The sequence below is a fragment of the Serinus canaria genome, chromosome 8 (genome assembly GCF_022539315.1).
Source record: "Serinus canaria isolate serCan28SL12 chromosome 8, serCan2020, whole genome shotgun sequence".
NCBI lineage: Eukaryota > Metazoa > Chordata > Aves > Passeriformes > Fringillidae > Serinus > Serinus canaria.
In genome coordinates this window covers 20,881,412-20,897,989 of record NC_066322.1, presented here as the reverse complement: position 1 = coordinate 20,897,989, position 16,578 = coordinate 20,881,412, and the positions used below count along the sequence as shown (strand labels likewise).

Genomic DNA, 16,578 nt, shown 5'->3' with positions numbered 1-16,578 from the left:
GAGTGTAAATGGAATCGATTTGTAATGCCTCCAAAAGGCATCAGTGCTCTGTAGTTGAAAACCTTGGACCTTGAGGAATACCAGACCTATTATTCTGTGCCTGAAATATTATTGGGCCTTGAGGAATACCAGACTTGCAGAGGTCTTCTGAGGGAAGCGTTTTGAAAATTTACCAAGCTGGGGGGTTTTTGTTTGGATTTTGTTTGTTTGGTTTGGATTTTTTTCAGTTTTTTTTTATTTTTTATTTTTTTTTTAGCTTTTTGGGGGGAGTTGGGGTTGCTTGCTTATTGTTTGTGGTTTTTGGCTGTAGTATAGCTGTAGTATTGTAATAATTTAATTTTCTGTTGATTAAAAATAATGGGGTTTTTTGAAAGGTGAGGTAGTTATCAACAGTCATTACTTTTGCACCCTGTTTTTTGTAAAATAACAGGAAAAGGTTCCTCCTTATGGAGTATTACACCTTTTACATTTAGGGCCAGGGTGTTGTTATGTATTTAGCCTGGGTTAGCATGTATTTAGCATGTCTTTGTGGGACATGCTTCTGGGAACTCATAATATTTGATGCAATGCTTCCAAAAAGCCAGTTTTAAAGTGCTTGAATCTAGTGAGTGCATCACTTCAAAAAGAAAGAAAAGGTCAAAATATTCTTTCCATGTAAAGATTTGTCAATAAACTCTACTTGCTTTTTTTTGTGAAATCTGGACAAGTAATATTTTGATATATGGCTTTATTAGCTATGCAGGTGGGAGAGGTAAAATAGTAGAGAGAATTCTTGGAAGTACCTAATTGAACATTTTCAAAGATCATTATGTTCTTAGGTAGCTTGGTTCCATAGGGTCTACTCATAGAATTCTGAGTGTACAATGCTTGTGCAATTATACAATCCAGCCTTCTAATCTGAAAACTTTTTTCTACTGGAGTATGACAGATTCTCAACCTATGGTTGAAATGTCTTGGTTCATACTGGTTGAGTTTCTATTGGATGGGTAAAGCCGCTTGTAGGGTACTTTTCTGCTCCTTTTTATAGAAAGTGTGATCCAAAACAAATTCCTTTACTCTTTCCTTTCATAACTGGGGTTGTTCTGAGATGCTCAAATAAAATATGATTAGAGGGAATAATTGCTCCATCTGCTCTCTAATCACTGCAGTCATGTAACAGCAGGAAGAGAGGTAAGAACACACATTTGTAGTGTTTCTGGTCCCAGTTCTTCCACTAGGTTAACGTAACTAGAAATGTCAAAGAAAAGTTTGGCTGAAGTAGGGAAAGACAGTATACAGGACTTGCATGTGTGCAGTACAAATGCTTCCTTTATACTTGGAGTGAAACAGAAGAACTGACCTTCACCTTTTCCAAGAAGGAAGGAAGTTTGGGTTTGTTAAATTATTTTAGTTCTTGGGAATAAATCACAGCCTCAGTCATGTCTTCTCACTATTGCTATATACATTTGTACTGAGGAAATACAAAGGATGATTAGTGTGTTTATGGGTGCCACATTTTATTTCTTTTTTTATGCTTGAAGTGTTGAAGTTCCCTAAGCCTGCAGGGGAAGGTGAAGTGTTTTTCCCTACCGTCTATGAAACAAAGTAATGCAGTTCAGTTTCATAGAGGAAAAGCATAGGTTGTTACAATCATGTATCCATTAAAGAAATCAAAATCTTCCTGTATCAAAGGGGTACATCTTTCCCTGGATGGCTTTCACAGTCTTAAAACCATATTTCAGTCCCCAATCAGAGTTGTGGGTGTAGCTTGACTATGTGTTGTGGATTTGCTCTTGCAAGAAGACTTTGCAATAGGCACTGTTCATTAACATTAGTAATGACTTCTGGTGTTTCATTGGTACCTGGCTCCAAAAACTGAGAGAGAAATTGTCTATTGCTGTTGTCCTTGGTTAAACTGCAAGTGTAGAGTCTGGCCCACAACACAGGCAAGTCAAAAGAAGATGTCCTATTAGTGAGGTGTCATAGGAGAGTAAGAATGTATTAACAGTCATTTTGAAGGCATCTTATATGAGGAATTGTTTAAGAAATACTAATTGAAGAAGGAATTCATATTTGAAGGGTTAAGGGGTGTGTAGGATTATGTATCAGTGTTAGGACATGTCAGATTGAATGTTTTGTAATAATCAAATTGTTTAAGTGACACAACTTTCAGTAACTGAAAGGGGAAAAATTAACAAGTGTGAAGTATAAAAGGGGGAATGCTTGACTTCAGAAATTACTGAAAATACTTAATTTCAGACTTGTCTCCCAATGCTGGCAGTTAACTATTTCAGTATAGAAAAATTTCTTCCCAAAGAACTGGATGAACTGTATAGACACTATAACCTTCAACTTAAAAGTATGACGGGACTTACTTCATTGGAATTAGTTGAAAAATGTCTTGATGTTGTGGTAATCTGTGCTCGTTTTATTTCTAAAGCAACAGAAGTGTGTTTCACTATTTTAGAATGTGAAGTTCTTGCCTTCTCAGTCTGCTATAGTAATAGAAAATGTGCCTGAAAAATTTGTTGTCCATCCATGCTCCTAAAGACAGGCTGAGCTAAATATACATCATTCCTGACAGATGTTTGTTTAGCCTGTTTTTTGAAAATCTCTAATTATAGACTTTCAACAGTATGTCTTCTAGTCAATCATTTATTTTTAGCTGTTTGAACATAATCTTGATGTCTTTTGCTAAGTTTTTAAGCCATTACTTCCCCTCTTCCTGATGCTTTTGAGAATGGTGGGCACCTTACATTTTTATAACAACTTTCATATAATAAAAGCAATGTCTGTTATATTGTTTAGACAAAATAGACTTTTTGTCTTTTTTATAGGTCAAACTTTTTTGCTCTCTGTGTTTATTAGGGGTTTGGCTTTTTTCTTTTTTTTTTTCCTTGGTTGGTTTTTTGTATAATATTTTCCTGTGGTTGGTTTACATGAGCTCTGTACTTAAATCTAGATCTGTTAGTCCAGCTAACCATTACCAGCACAAGGTAAATTTGAAAAATTATTTCATATTTCCGACCTATAATACTCTGATTTATTCACTAAAATATGATGTTTGCCATTTCTGCATCAGCTTAGAATTGTTGACTCATGCAGTCTGTGATTCACTGTAGCTCTCTATCTTTCTCTGCAGAGCTGCTGCCTACTCAGTTGTTCCCATCTTATAATTGTACTGTTGTAGGTTCCTGCTTTGCAGCTATACTTACATAACTGCATCCTATTTTCAAACCACTCCTTCCCCTTATCAAAATTATCTTGAATTATAATTTTGTCCTCCAAAGTGCTTTCAATCCTTCTGTAGCTTGGAATCACTTCTCTACAACCTTGTCTAGTGTGAAGAAGGATGTGAGCTCTTGAACTTGGAAGTACATGTTCTTCCCCTTTGGTAGGGGACATCTGAGTGCTCTTGGAAAATGGTTTGTCAAACAGCTTTCCATCCAATTTTTAGTTACAAAGTTAAGAGTATATCTGTGTCTGATTTTCAGAAAAATACAGGAACAGTTTTAAATCAAGTTAAAGCTGTTGCTGCTTTGCTATCCATACAATATATATTTCTGCTTCAGTAATACATTTAACTGGTTAGCATGAGATTTTTTTTTTTTTTTTTTTTTTTTTTTTTTTTTTTTTTTTTGGTCAGGAATAAACTAAAAGCAAAATAAAAGCTGCAAAAGCCTGAGCAATTGTTCTAAACATTTTTGTGTTTTCCAAAGTCAAAATAAGATAGTCTGTATACCTTTTAACCTTAAATTTAACATTAAATGCATCATTTGTAGGTGTTTGAAGCAATAGATTACAGTTGCATCATCAGCAAGTAAATATTACCCAAGAAACTTAAAAATAGCTTTCTCCTGATGATTAATGTTTTCAGAACTCGTATGTGGCTACTTACTGCTCTTTGCCCGTGTTGCCAATAGAACCATGAAGGGAGGAAATGAACACTGTGTATCTGACAGAAACAAGTTCTAGCTAAATAGTCTCATCTGTTGGGTGTTGCAGGCCAGAACACATTTTAATCTTTTTCTAGCAGAAGTAATTTCTTCACTTGTATTTAGTCTGGCAGTAGCAAAACCTTGTAGACGAGTTTAGGGTTTGAAAACAAATGTTTGAGATTCTTGTAAGAATTTTTTAATATAGATTCCATCACCTCTCTAAAATAGTTGCTGACAAATTGATACTTCAGTCAGTCTACTAAAATCAGTGGATTAGACAGATCATCTACTGGGATGTTTTACTTGGAAGGTGGTTGTATCACTCCTTTCTGTAGAGCACATTTGTAATGTAGTTGGAGTGCAGATCACTTTTTTTGATGTAAATACATAAAATTGTATGAACTTCTGGATCTGTTGGGTTTGACAGAGTCCTCTGAAGTTGTAGATTGTGAGTGTACAAATGTAAAGGAAGGTGATCAGTAAGGGGACAGTTGCAGGATTGGCAGCTGACAATGGATCTCCTTTGGGGTATGGAATCTGTTCTTTCAATGAGCCCATGCCTTTGAGCCTGTTTGCCTTTACAACTCTAAGTGCTTGTCCACAGAATGTAACAGATCTGATAGAGAGACTGTAGCCAAACACTCACTGATTTCAGGTGATGAGATGAAATATATTTCTTTTCCCTATACCTGGTTTCTCTTTATATTTTTTGATCACCATTGTAGTTACTACTGAAGATATAGTTTAAAATTTTTCCCTTCATCCTATGATCTATCTGGCAACAAGTTTTCTTTGGCTTAATGAAGTCTAATAATAAGTTCAAGAAATGTTTGTCTCTAATTTTCTGAAACAGCTTTTTCCATACTCCAAAGGATATTTAAATAATTACTTATCTATAATAGTCATCAAGGTGCTAGCTGGGTGAGATAGGATTATAATTGTACTATTATCTTTACATTTCTCATAACTTGCCTCTCCCAAAAAAAAGTTCTGAAGCATTTATGTTAATGAAAATTGATCCCCTTATTGGCAGGGTTAATTTTAAGTAATTATTTTGTTTATTAAAACCTGAATCAATACACAGATTATAGTAAATTAGATGCTAATCTTCCCATTTTAACAAGAAGTGCCAGTACCACACACATTCTGTAGGTTTTGAGGAGCACTTCCTGTTGTGCTACTGAAGGCAGAACATTGGATGGAATAGCCACTTGGTGTGACAATTAATAGAGCTTTTTTTTTTGTGATTTGCAGTGTTTAAAGAACAACTGAAGTCTGGTTAGGCTATGAAAGTAGAGCCTGTACATGTTTTTTCCTTAAATGTTTTGGGGTTGGTTTGTGTTTTGGGTTTTGGAGGGTTTTTTAGGGTTTTGTTTGGGTTTTGGTTTTTTTAATTGTTTTAGTTTGAGGAGGTTTTGTTTGTTTGTTTTTTGTTTGTTTCCTTTTTTTGAATGAGGAATCCCTTTTAAGTGCAGAACAGCTGTTGAAGCAGTGGATAGTGGTCTATTTTTGTAGCATCTAGAGGCAGGAGGGTAAGATCTGTTTATTCATAGTACTTCTGTGATGCTAAATTCAAGAATCTCTTGAGTTCGTCTTAGCAAGGTGGACAAAGCTAAGAATTGTTATACTGAGGTTGAGTGTGCCATGAATTGGGTGTTGGCCTTTCAGATAGTTCTCTCTTGACAGAAGTACACATACAGCCTGCTAGCAAAGAACAATGGAAGTGGCAGACTGATTCAACAAACCAAAAAATAAAAATTATTTTGTAATCTCTACTCTCTCATTTTGTTTTCCACTTCCTGCTTAAAAGTCTTGTTTCTTGATAGTGTCTCCAAATAAAAATAGTAAATTGAGATGTCTCCCTCTTCTATTGAGTCCGCTTAAAAAAATGCTCCAGAAGTTAAATAATATAATTCTGTCTTCTCTGACCTGTTTTCAATTCTTGGACTCTTGACTTCTGTGCAAGCTCTGCTGTCTTGTGCCCAGATTGTAAATATGGCACCAGAATCCTCGCTGGCAAGTGGGAGTCTGAATGAGGTAACCTGACACAGTCACTTCCTGGCAAAGCATACCTTTGCTGACCTGCAGAAAACAGTCAAGTCCATTAAGATTTGGCATACATTCATCTACTGGTTTGCACTAGGATGTGGTTAAAGGTATTAGAATTTTCAATAAATAATTCTGTATTATATCTCAGTCTTCTACAAATAATTTTTTCTTCTTAATATCTTTGTGCATTGATGTCAGTAACCTGTAGAGAGGAAGTTTGCTCGATTGAGGCTTAATGTGGCTCCCAAAAGTGATGGCACCATTTAATTAGAAAGCCCATGGCAAAATATTTTAACTTGTTTTATTGTCCTCAGGAATTTAAAAAAAGCTAAACAAACAACATGGAGACCTTGTTGACAAATACTTCTAAGCTTTTGGACATTCTTAAGGCAAGCATTCATAAATCTGAAATTGTTCACTGGTATAAACTTGAAAAACTCAAGTTGTGTCAAGGATTGTATTCATCTCTGTGGAAGCATGGAAACTTTACAGAAAAACCAAATTGTTTTTAAAGAAAATGTAGACTTTTCACAGAAACACAAGCAGTTTTTTCCAAAGAACAAATTCATACTGTCTTCCAAGGAGTAATTCATACCTATCTGAGCAGGGAGGTTTTCTTATAAAGCAACTTTTAAAGGTAAATTCAGTAGTGTTGTGTGTGAATTAATTTTAGAACATTCCTTTCCTTTAAAATGGACTGTTTAAATGGAAAGTTAAGTTGCATTTCTGTCTCACAGTGGGGAGTGTTCTGGTTTTGTCTGGAATGGAGTGACTTTTCTCGCTGGTAGCTGGTGCAGTGCTGTGTTTTGGATGCAGTGTAAGCACACTGTTGATAACACTCTGGTGTTTCAGTGCTTGCTCTGTGGTGCTCTCTCTAAGTCAAGGACTTCTCTGTGCCTCATGCCAGCGAGAAGGTGCAGGAGGAGCTGTGAGGGAGCTGAGCTGGCCACAGAGGCACTGCAAACCATGGCTGCTGTCTCAGCATGAACTGGGGGAGCTGCCTGGGAGGGGCTGAGCACTGCTTGGGAATGGACTGTCTCTTCTACCCTTCCATTGTTATTATTGTTTTAATGTTTTACTTTATTTCAATTATTAAACTGTTTTTATCTCAGCCTGCAGGATCTACCTTTTTCCAACTCTCCTCCCTATCCTCCCATACCACCAGGGAGAGTGGGGTAAAGAGCAAGCAGCTGGGCAACTTAGTTGAAACTGGGGTTAAACCCCAACAGGGAGCAATAATTATCCTGCATTTTCTTTAAAGTTTTGAATAAGATCTCAAATTTTTAAAATTTTTCTTTCTTCTCTAGAAAGAATGTCTGCAGGACTTTTCATTCCTTGATCATTTATGAAAAATTACCTGAAGATACATTGATTACTTTTTTGAAATTAGCATGGTGGTTAAATTTGAGTTACAGTTTTGGGCTAATGTAGTATTATTTCTTTTTTGTACTTTTCTCTGTGTCTTGAACTTGCCCATTACCTTCATTTATTCTCTTCCTAGTACAATATTTACAAATTTCAAAATGTCAGAATTATTTCCAAAGCTGTGATCCTGCTCACAATTCTAGGAAAAGATAGGGTGGTCATCTAGTTCAGCTTCCTTCTCCAGGAAGGGCCAGCCTCAAAGTTAGAGGAGGTTCTCAGTGCCTTGTTTTGAAAGTCCCTGTGGATGGCAGTTTCACAGCTGGGTCCCCAGACAACCTGCACCTATGCTCTTGGTCTCTTGAAAAGCTTTTCCCTTGCATCAGCCCATGACCACTGCCTTTTATCCAGGTCCATGTTTCCAAGGCCTGTTGGTGCTGGCAGAGTGCAGGCAGATCCTGCCCCTTGTCTCCAGCACTGTCACCAGTCTCCTGGTGTCACCTGCACTGCATGTGTTCAGCTCGCTGCACTCGGTGTCCCCATACACCCCTCTGACATAATTACCAGGGATTTCAAGGTCAGATGGTATTTTATGGCAATATGTGCAACAAGGTATTTCTTTTAAAATGGGTCATTTGCCTCAGAGTTTAATCTTGAAAGATTCCTCTTTTCCTTTCCTGTCTTCCTCTGGGCAAAGGAAGGACTGGTGAAATGCACACATTGCGGATTAGTGTTAAAATTCTCTGCCCAGCAGAGCCTGTTTAACAATCTCTAGTCCTGACAGAATTGTTAATAAAGGCTTTTGACCCTGCTGATTGTGCTGGTAATCTGCTGAGAAATGGATGGAGCCTTGAAATTCCCTGCCACAGGACTCCAGAGGCAGCACATGCCAATTCTGGAAGGACTTCTGCTCTGAGATAGTTCTTTGTCTGTTACCTATCTGCTGTGGGGGTTTTTGTTTCCTTTTTAGACTCTAACTTGAGAGCACAGCTTGAATCTTCTGTCAAGAGCTATTCTGATATCAAACAGATTAATATATGTTATGAAGTGGGGGAAAGTGCCATGTTTCTGCCTGTGTAGAGGGAAGTCTGACAGGAATTTTTGTAGAGAATTCTGATCTTGTTGCACTAGGGATTTCTTGTTTGTATGCTTTCACATTTTTTATACATTCAGAATATGCCTGTAGCCACAGCTTCCTAGCTCTTTGTTTCCTTATTTTATTTTTCTGGTTTTATTTGTATGAAGACCAATAAGTTTCTTTTCCAGATTTATTTTTGTGTACATCAATGAAGTAAAGGAAACAGAATACATGTCATTTTGTCTTTTTCTATATTTTCAGAAGCAGAACTAAGCTTTATAAATAATTCTATTTGCCTTTGCTAGTCATCATGTTGATTTTTTTTTTTAACTGTATTGAGTTTTTAATAACTAAGTCCCAGCAGCGGATGTCATTCTTTCATGATAAATGTATTTATTGCATCTTGTCAGTTTTGTATGTGCTTCAGTGATACAGAAGAAGAGAATTAACACGCATTGAGTTTGTTATTTACTGTCTTGAGATTTCTCTTCTGGCTTAAATTTTCAGGCTTGAAATCTGTCTTTGTCTTCAGTGAATCTGAACCCAGAGTATGTGACTTCTGTTTGAGTGTAGCTAAGTACTCCTGCCTCGAGAGGGTTTTGGTTTTTTTTTTTCATATAGGAATTTTTTAAGGCTTTTTTAAGTCTTCTAAGAAATTACAAATGGCTTTATCTTTTCCTCCCTGCTTCCCCCATTCCCATTGAAATTCTAATCTGCTTCAAAACAGGGGTGTGTGGATTTTGGTTTGGGTTTTTATTTGTTTGGCTGGTTTAGGTTTTTGTTGTGGTTTTTTTTGTCTTTTTCAAAAACAAAATCTGCTGCCTGTGCATTGTGAGATATTTACAAAAAAGTTTTCTAATCCTCTCTAGCTTGAAGAAATAGCATAAAGATGCTTTAAGATTTGGCATTTTGGAATTGTAGAGGATAAAGTCCAGATGAGAATTGAGCTCCTGATACTGGAGATGGATCATTAGGGACTTCAGAAATAACAAGCTTAATATTTAAATAGACTGTGTGTGGTCAAACAGGGAAAAGAAAGAAGGTCAGGTAGTATTAAGATAGATGAAAACAATACCTGGGGAAGCAGGTATCTAGCTGCTCTGAGATCCTCAATTAGAAATGCTTTGTGTTGGACTGGATGACTCTGGATCCTGTAGTCAGTAGGTGAAGCTGGGAAGTGGAAGAGAAGATGGAAATATCTCCTGACACCGGTAGATATTTTTGTTAGCAGTTTTGTTATCATCTTGTAAAAAAGTAGGGCTTTTTTACAAGATGATAATAAAAGGCATTAGATTTGTGTTTTAAAGGGCAGAGTAGTTGTGCTGATGGTATATTTTGGTCTGTATTCTAAAGCAGAGCTGTCAGTTTTCTTGCCAAATTTAGGCTCATGGTTTAAGCAAATGACAAGCTATATCTCTTTCCCTTGATACTCTGAATTGGCAAAGAAGCAGCAATATCTTACCCTTTCCTACCATCCTTCTAGCATTTAAAGCATGTGTTAATACTTCTTTCACTTTTTGCACTCTACAAACGTGTCTTCCCTCCCAACTAGAAGGCAGCTGGCACCTTCCAGAGCCCATAATGGAAGCGCATGAACTGCAACAGAATATGTATGAGGAAGAAGATAATCTGTCATTATCTTGTGATGGCATGTTCTGGTTTTTCTCTCTTCTCCTGCTCCACCCTTACTGGGCTGTTTACTCCAGACTGATTCAAACCTTGTCTGTTTAGCCACTTATCCAGCTGAAGGCAAAGGGAATAGCAACTTCGAGTTGCATCACTGCTTTCCTACGCAACTTATTTTTCCTTCTAGCATTAAAATAGGGTTTTTGCATTTGGACTCAGGAAAAGAATCACATGCTCTTTATCCCATAAATGTTGTTGGCTTAACTAATTTTACAACAATAGAGAAAGAAATTCTTCCAGGAGGAAAATGAAGCATCTTGCTGTGTGTATGCCTGAAAATCTGAAAGTTATTTTCCACTTGACTCATGATTTAATTTAATTTGATCTAATACCATATTTAATTAATTTATAGTTGCTACATTTGTGGTAGACAATTATAGTCTGCCTGTATTGTGTTATGTACAGTCTTTGAAAAAATTGTTGATTGTCTTGGAATGCTAATTTTGGAGTTAAAAATCACAGCGTAGCTTTCTGTGGATGCTAAGCCAGCTCTCTGAAAAAGGAGGAAAACCACAATTTTAAGGGAAGTCACTAACACAACAAGGCCAATAATAACTCAGTATTTTGTCAGAAAGAAGGTGATAGTATTTTTTATTCTTTCTCCATTCTAAATCTGGTCAAAAGCCCATATATTTATGCTGAACTGCTGAATTGTCACCATTCTGTGATACATGACCTTTGAAATAAACAGTATAGTAATCAAAATTCTCCTGCATATACAGAAACTGGAAGGCTGCTTTTTGTCTTGAATTTTTCTGTGCTGAAACATAATGTTTCAGTTCCATTTTGTTATTGTAATAGAGTCCAGGGTTTGTGTTTAAATGGGTGTTGTTCTGCCTTTATATGTCTGACCTATATATAATATCATGCCAAAGGAAATGAGAATGTTTGGGCATGTATTTGGAGAAGCCAAGAAATTTTAATTTCATAATGATGTAAACCACAAGTTGGTCTTCTGTTGTGGCCTTTGCAGTGTAAGACACTTTGAATTTTTCTCAAGTTTCTATTTATACTTCAAATATTACCTTTGTATGAAATTTCTCCCAGAATTTTATAACATATTTGCTGGTATAGGCTTTGGCCTCCCCTTGGGTAAGCTTTCTTTAACATAATTTTGAATTCACATATAGTTTTAAAAAATCCCCTAATACTCTAACTGTCCTTTCTGATACTGACATGTGCTCTGTGTTTTGTAGAAAATGTTCCAGAAGAGCTCCGAGAGCCGTTTTACACAGACCAGTATGACCAGGAGCACATTAAGCCACCTGTTGTTAACTTGCTGCTGTCTGCTGAGCTCTACTGTCGTGCTGGAAGCCTTATTCTCAAGAGTGATGCTGCAAAACCACTTCTAGGTCACGATGCTGTTATACAAGCCCTGGCACAAAAAGGCCTTTATGTCACTGACCAAGAAAAGTTGGTGACCGAACGAGATCTTCACAAAAAACCAATTCAGATGGTGAGTGTTCCAAGCTTGTGTGTTGCATCTCTCCTCTCCATCTGTGTACTCCCAATACCTACAGACCTGTCTTTTAAAATGCATCATTATGTTGAAGTATTTTTCACAGGAGTTCAGTTGGATTCATTACTGGGAAGTTTGTAATTGTTTTGGTTTTGGATTTTTCTTTTTCATATCATTAGCTGTCAGTGCAGGTGTATTTCTTCTGTATTAATGCTAAAATACACCTATCTTCCTACTTAGTTAAAATGTTACCTTTTTAAATATAGCAGTAACAATATGATCACTTTGATTTCAGTTTCACAGCACTGACTGTAAGTGAATATTTCTGTGCTGGAAAAGTTTGAAAACGTGATTCTATGGCAGAAATCTTTGGTTTAAAGCTCGGAAAAAAGTTTTAATGGCAGGCAATTCAGCCTAATAACATTAAAGAGTCACCTGTTGCACATTAAGTCAATGTAAAACACACAACAAAAAAATATGTCTTTGCTTTATATAACTGCTAATTAAAATATTAGTCCAAGTGATGAATGATTCTATTAGTAAGCTCCTGAGTCATGGGGTTTCTGCTTTGTTTGGAGCTGAGTTATAAAAAATTACCTGTAAAAAGGATGTCTACATATGTTTGCTTAGCAAATGGTGGCATGATAGAATAAGATGCTAATCCACTTAATTTAAAGTAAAATATTTAAAATGTTCACCTTTTTATATTTGTATTTAATATTTAATATAGAGAATAAATTAAATAAACAAAGGATTTGTGGTCAGTGACCTGTAGCTGCTTCTAGAATGAAGGTGTGTGGAAATGAATATAGCTGTGGTGATCCTAGAGGTGTTTTCCAATCTAAATAATTCTATGTTTCAAGTGATGAAAAAATTTGCAGGATACTTGCAATATTTGTGGGTGGTTAGGAATGTTCCTAATGTTCACAGAAGTCAAAGCATTTAAGAAACAAAACTTTCTGACTCTTTATGCTTTTGCAGAACTTAATTCTGTTATTGCTTCTGAAGGAAAATAAGGTTAATGACTTGCATTTATGAGCCTCTGGTTACTCCATTTGATTCTTTTAATGTGATCCCTGTCTAGAGTAGTTGTAAGAGTCATGTCTTCCCAGAGTTCTCAGTTGAAAAAAAAGGTGTCAGTATTACCTAGTTTGGTTTGCTGATGTTTGATTTAGTAATTCATATTGCTTCAAATGCATTTCAGTAGTCATTTTCTATTTCCCCCATGCTTGTGGGGCTGGTTGCGTGTTTTCCCAGTGTTGTTTAGGTATAGTCAGCAGGAAGTTATTGACACATGAACATCATAAGAGTTGATGTCCCCAGGTTCCTGCTGTGCCCAGGGCACTGGTCCCCACTCCAGTACCAGTAACAGATGGGTGCACTATTGCTGTTGTCAGTTCACAGGCAGCTGGGCTGTGACAAGGACAGGGAACACAACTGGCTTGGGCAGAAACACAGCCTTGTCCAAAACAACTGCTACCAAAGAAATGGCTGTGAAGCTGTATTCTCCATACTAATGTCCCCAGCCCAAGAGTTTTACTTTGTCAAACCATGCTCTTGTTCCTATGCAAGTTCCTAGTAGCAGCATTATATTTTAATTGGAAAGCCTCAACCCTTTTCCTTATTATACTCTTAGTAAAGTTGGCAGAGAACTTCAAATCTGGCTGTTGCAGTATTGACAGTCTTTTCCCTTGATGCCTTCCAATACTCTTTCCTATTATCCCATATGTCAGTTTCTACAAGTATTACAAATTTAAATGTATATCCTGTTTTAGAGCATGGAATATTTTTTCTTTTTCAATTATGTAGAACAGAAAGTTTTCATTTGTAATTAACGCATATGTTCCTCTAACCAGATTGTGTTAAACCCATGTAAAATGTACTTTTGAGTAATTTAATAGAACATAGTATGGTTGTCATTCCCTTTGCTGGCCTGTCTTCCCCAGGAATAGGGGATATTTCTTGTTACCTTCTCAGATGTGCTGTACTTTTTCTAGCTGAAAAGGGGCGAGTTCCAATACAAAATGGAACTGTGGAAAGAGATTGGAGTATGGAATGTTTTAATTTTGCACGTGTATTATAACGTGTGTAGCTGTGGCCAGCAGACTTGGAATTCCTTGGGCTGGATGTTTGCACAGTGACGTCTGTGGGGATTAATTGTTGACTTAGTTCACATGTGACTGTTTAATGAAGCAGGCATTTTGGTCTTCTCTCTCTCTTAGGTGGAACTTTTCTTGGAGGCACCTTACATATTTAAGTCTCAAAAGTCTAGCAGATGGATGTGCTGCTTTGTGCTGGGCTCAGGATAGGTGGCACTTGGCTCGTCAGTCCCAGCTGACTTGACTGCATTAGTATCTAATTGGAGAGGCTGCAGATGCTGTGTTTGTGTTTCTCTCTGTGTGTACATACATGGTGTATGCATGTATATTAATCAGTTTGCCCTGGTGGAATGTGGTAGGAAAGAGGCACTTGTGAAATTAACCCATGGCAGCCAAGGCTTCTGTTAAGGTCTCCTCTATGTAGTCTGATTAATTCTTTTACTCTTTCTCATGTTTGGTTTGTTCACATCTATTTCATTTCTGGTGAAACCAAAAGCTGGGTTATTCAGTGGTATCTCAGTTTCTGTTCTCCATGTATTGCAAGATATTAAAACTTAATTTTATGTTTATTTTTGTTAACTCTGTGTTTCATAGGATCATCTTGTTTTTAATTTTTGTCGGGAAGCAAAAGAACCAAAGAGCATGTTATTTCTCTTCTGGTTGAAATGTATGTGGTCTTGGCTCTGCTAGACTTCAAAAAGTGCAGAAATAGTCTAGAGCTTGGAACTGAAAGTGTTGGACCAAGAACCAGAGTTTATTTCTCCTGGAAATTATACTTCTATACGAAAGGAATTATCTGATGTTTCAAAAGTTTACAGAAGCTAAGCTGTAAAAGAATTTGCAAAGATATTTATGTCAGTTGGCAAGTTCCAATTGCATTAGGAAAAAAAAATCTCTCTTCAGCAGGCATCCCCATATGGAAATGTGAGGGTTTTGACCTGCTATAGAAATCAGAAATAGCATAAGAATTCAGCTTGATTCTGATAATAATGCAATAGTTTTCTAATGCTTATGCATAGATCAGTATTCAAGTCAAGCTTAACTTTGTTTTCCTATGCTGATTTATTTTTTAAAATTTTGTATTTCCTTCATAACCCAAACTAACTTAAACCATCAAATATCAAATACACAAGAGGAAGGCAATTTGGATTTTTAAAATATTTTTTCTCATATAAGCATTGGATCTCTTTGTTTCAAAAACGTAAATATCTTGCAGGATAAGTCAGAGGTGACTTTTATACAAATTTATCCATTATAACAAGAATTCTGTATTAACTGAGTAATTTATTTTCCATGTCAAATCATTTTACAAGAATTCTGATTTTTAATCAGGCTGGTCACTTGGTATTCATATGGTCTCTTTCAATTTGCTTCAAGTGCATGGAAGAATAAACAGATTCAGAGAGGAATGAAGAAATGCTTTCCTTCCCTCAAGTCCCTGCAATGCACTTCTGCCATGTGGGGAAAGGAATAAAAAAAATCAGCATTTCAGTTCACTTTGCAGGGAAACTGAAGTTGCATAACTACTCCAGCAGTGGACTTCTGTCCCTAATGTGACAGGGCCAAAACAATCTGAATTTCTAGCTTGAAGGAGTAGTAATGTCACATCTTAAATACTTGTTTAAAACCAGTGTTGTTAGGGGGTGTAGAGATACAGTAATATTACAGAGTTTTACCAAATTTGCATCAGAAAAACCTATTTGCCTGAGCTTATTATTGCATATTGATGAAACATTGTTAGCTGACTACAAAAAATAGTTATTAACTTGCAAGACATTTGAAAATATTTAGTTCTTAAATAAAGTTTAGTGACTAGAAAAAGGTTAGTGAATACTCTGTGTATAAATATCCAAGAAAGTATGCCATACAAAAATTTTTTTCTATTTTCAGTGTGGGAAAGTACAAAAGCCATGCTAAATGAAATATAATAAAAAAGCATTACTTTTGTCAAGAGTTGAATTCTCAATTCAGAAAAAATAGTGTTGCAAGAAAGTCAACCAGCTGAGCAGCTAGTTTAAACTTATATCCATGTATAATTATTGTCATTAATCAGGTAACACCTAAATCCTTCATAAAATTCTACAATTTTCAGCCAAGATGGAAAGGGAATGAAAGGCTCCTGCAAAACCCCAGCAGTAAGTCCATAATAGCTGGCAGGAATCAAAATTGCTGCTTTCTTAATTCTGATCCATTATTTGTGTGTATGGGGTTTAAATATAAAAAGTAGTGTGCTGTCATGCAAGTTGTATATCATTTATCTGCAAATTGCCTTCTTCCTTGAAGATGTCTTGTGAGGAAGTCTGGCAGTAATTTCTCTGTAGCAGCTTGTGAATCTGGACTGTAACTGAGGTATAATTAGGTGTGCCTGTATTAGCTAGTTAGTAGTCATCAGGAGTGCATGTTTGGGGCAAACACCTGTATTTCTTCCAGTTACTGCTCTAGTGGTTTGCAGTGTGGGGGTGTCTCAGGGAGCACAAATGCAGGTTTTTTAAGCATGTAACCTGGAAGTTGGGCTCTAGGATCACCCCTATGGTAGCCCACTTGCCAAGCCCATTTCCCAGGACTAGAGCACAGCTGGCTGAAGTGAATCCCCTGAGAAAGGAGCAGAGGTGAGTCCAGGGACCTTTGCACCAGTTTTGCTTTTCTGTTATGCAGAACTGATTGTGGAGTTAATCCAAGCCAGCGAAACTCCTGTGGAAGGCAGGAGGAGTGGGGATTGATAGTGCTAGGTGTGTATGTACCCACAGCCAGAAGCTGGCTCTCTTGCTGGATGAGATAACAGACAATAAGTGGTTAACTCATCCTGCAATCCAGACTTTTGGTCTCCCTGGCAGACTGCATTCACTGGAAATGACAGTGCCTTTCATCAGCAGTGTGTTTCTCCTTGAGGAAGGGCTGCAGCAGCTCACCCGGTTACTTGCAGCTACA

General features: G+C 36.8%; 1 protein-coding gene across 4 annotated transcripts in view; it reads left to right on the top strand.

Annotated features, from left to right (window-relative positions):
- CAMSAP2 (calmodulin regulated spectrin associated protein family member 2) overlaps positions 1–16,578 on the top strand; it is a 78,720-nt gene that overhangs the window by 947 nt on the left and 61,195 nt on the right. For all 4 annotated transcript variants that reach the window (XM_018912088.3, XM_009088472.4, XM_018912087.3 and 1 more), the window contains exon 2: positions 11,289–11,548. In XM_018912088.3, the coding sequence (XP_018767633.3) occupies positions 11,289–11,548 (260 nt within the window). The remainder of the gene's footprint in view (positions 1–11,288; positions 11,549–16,578) is intronic.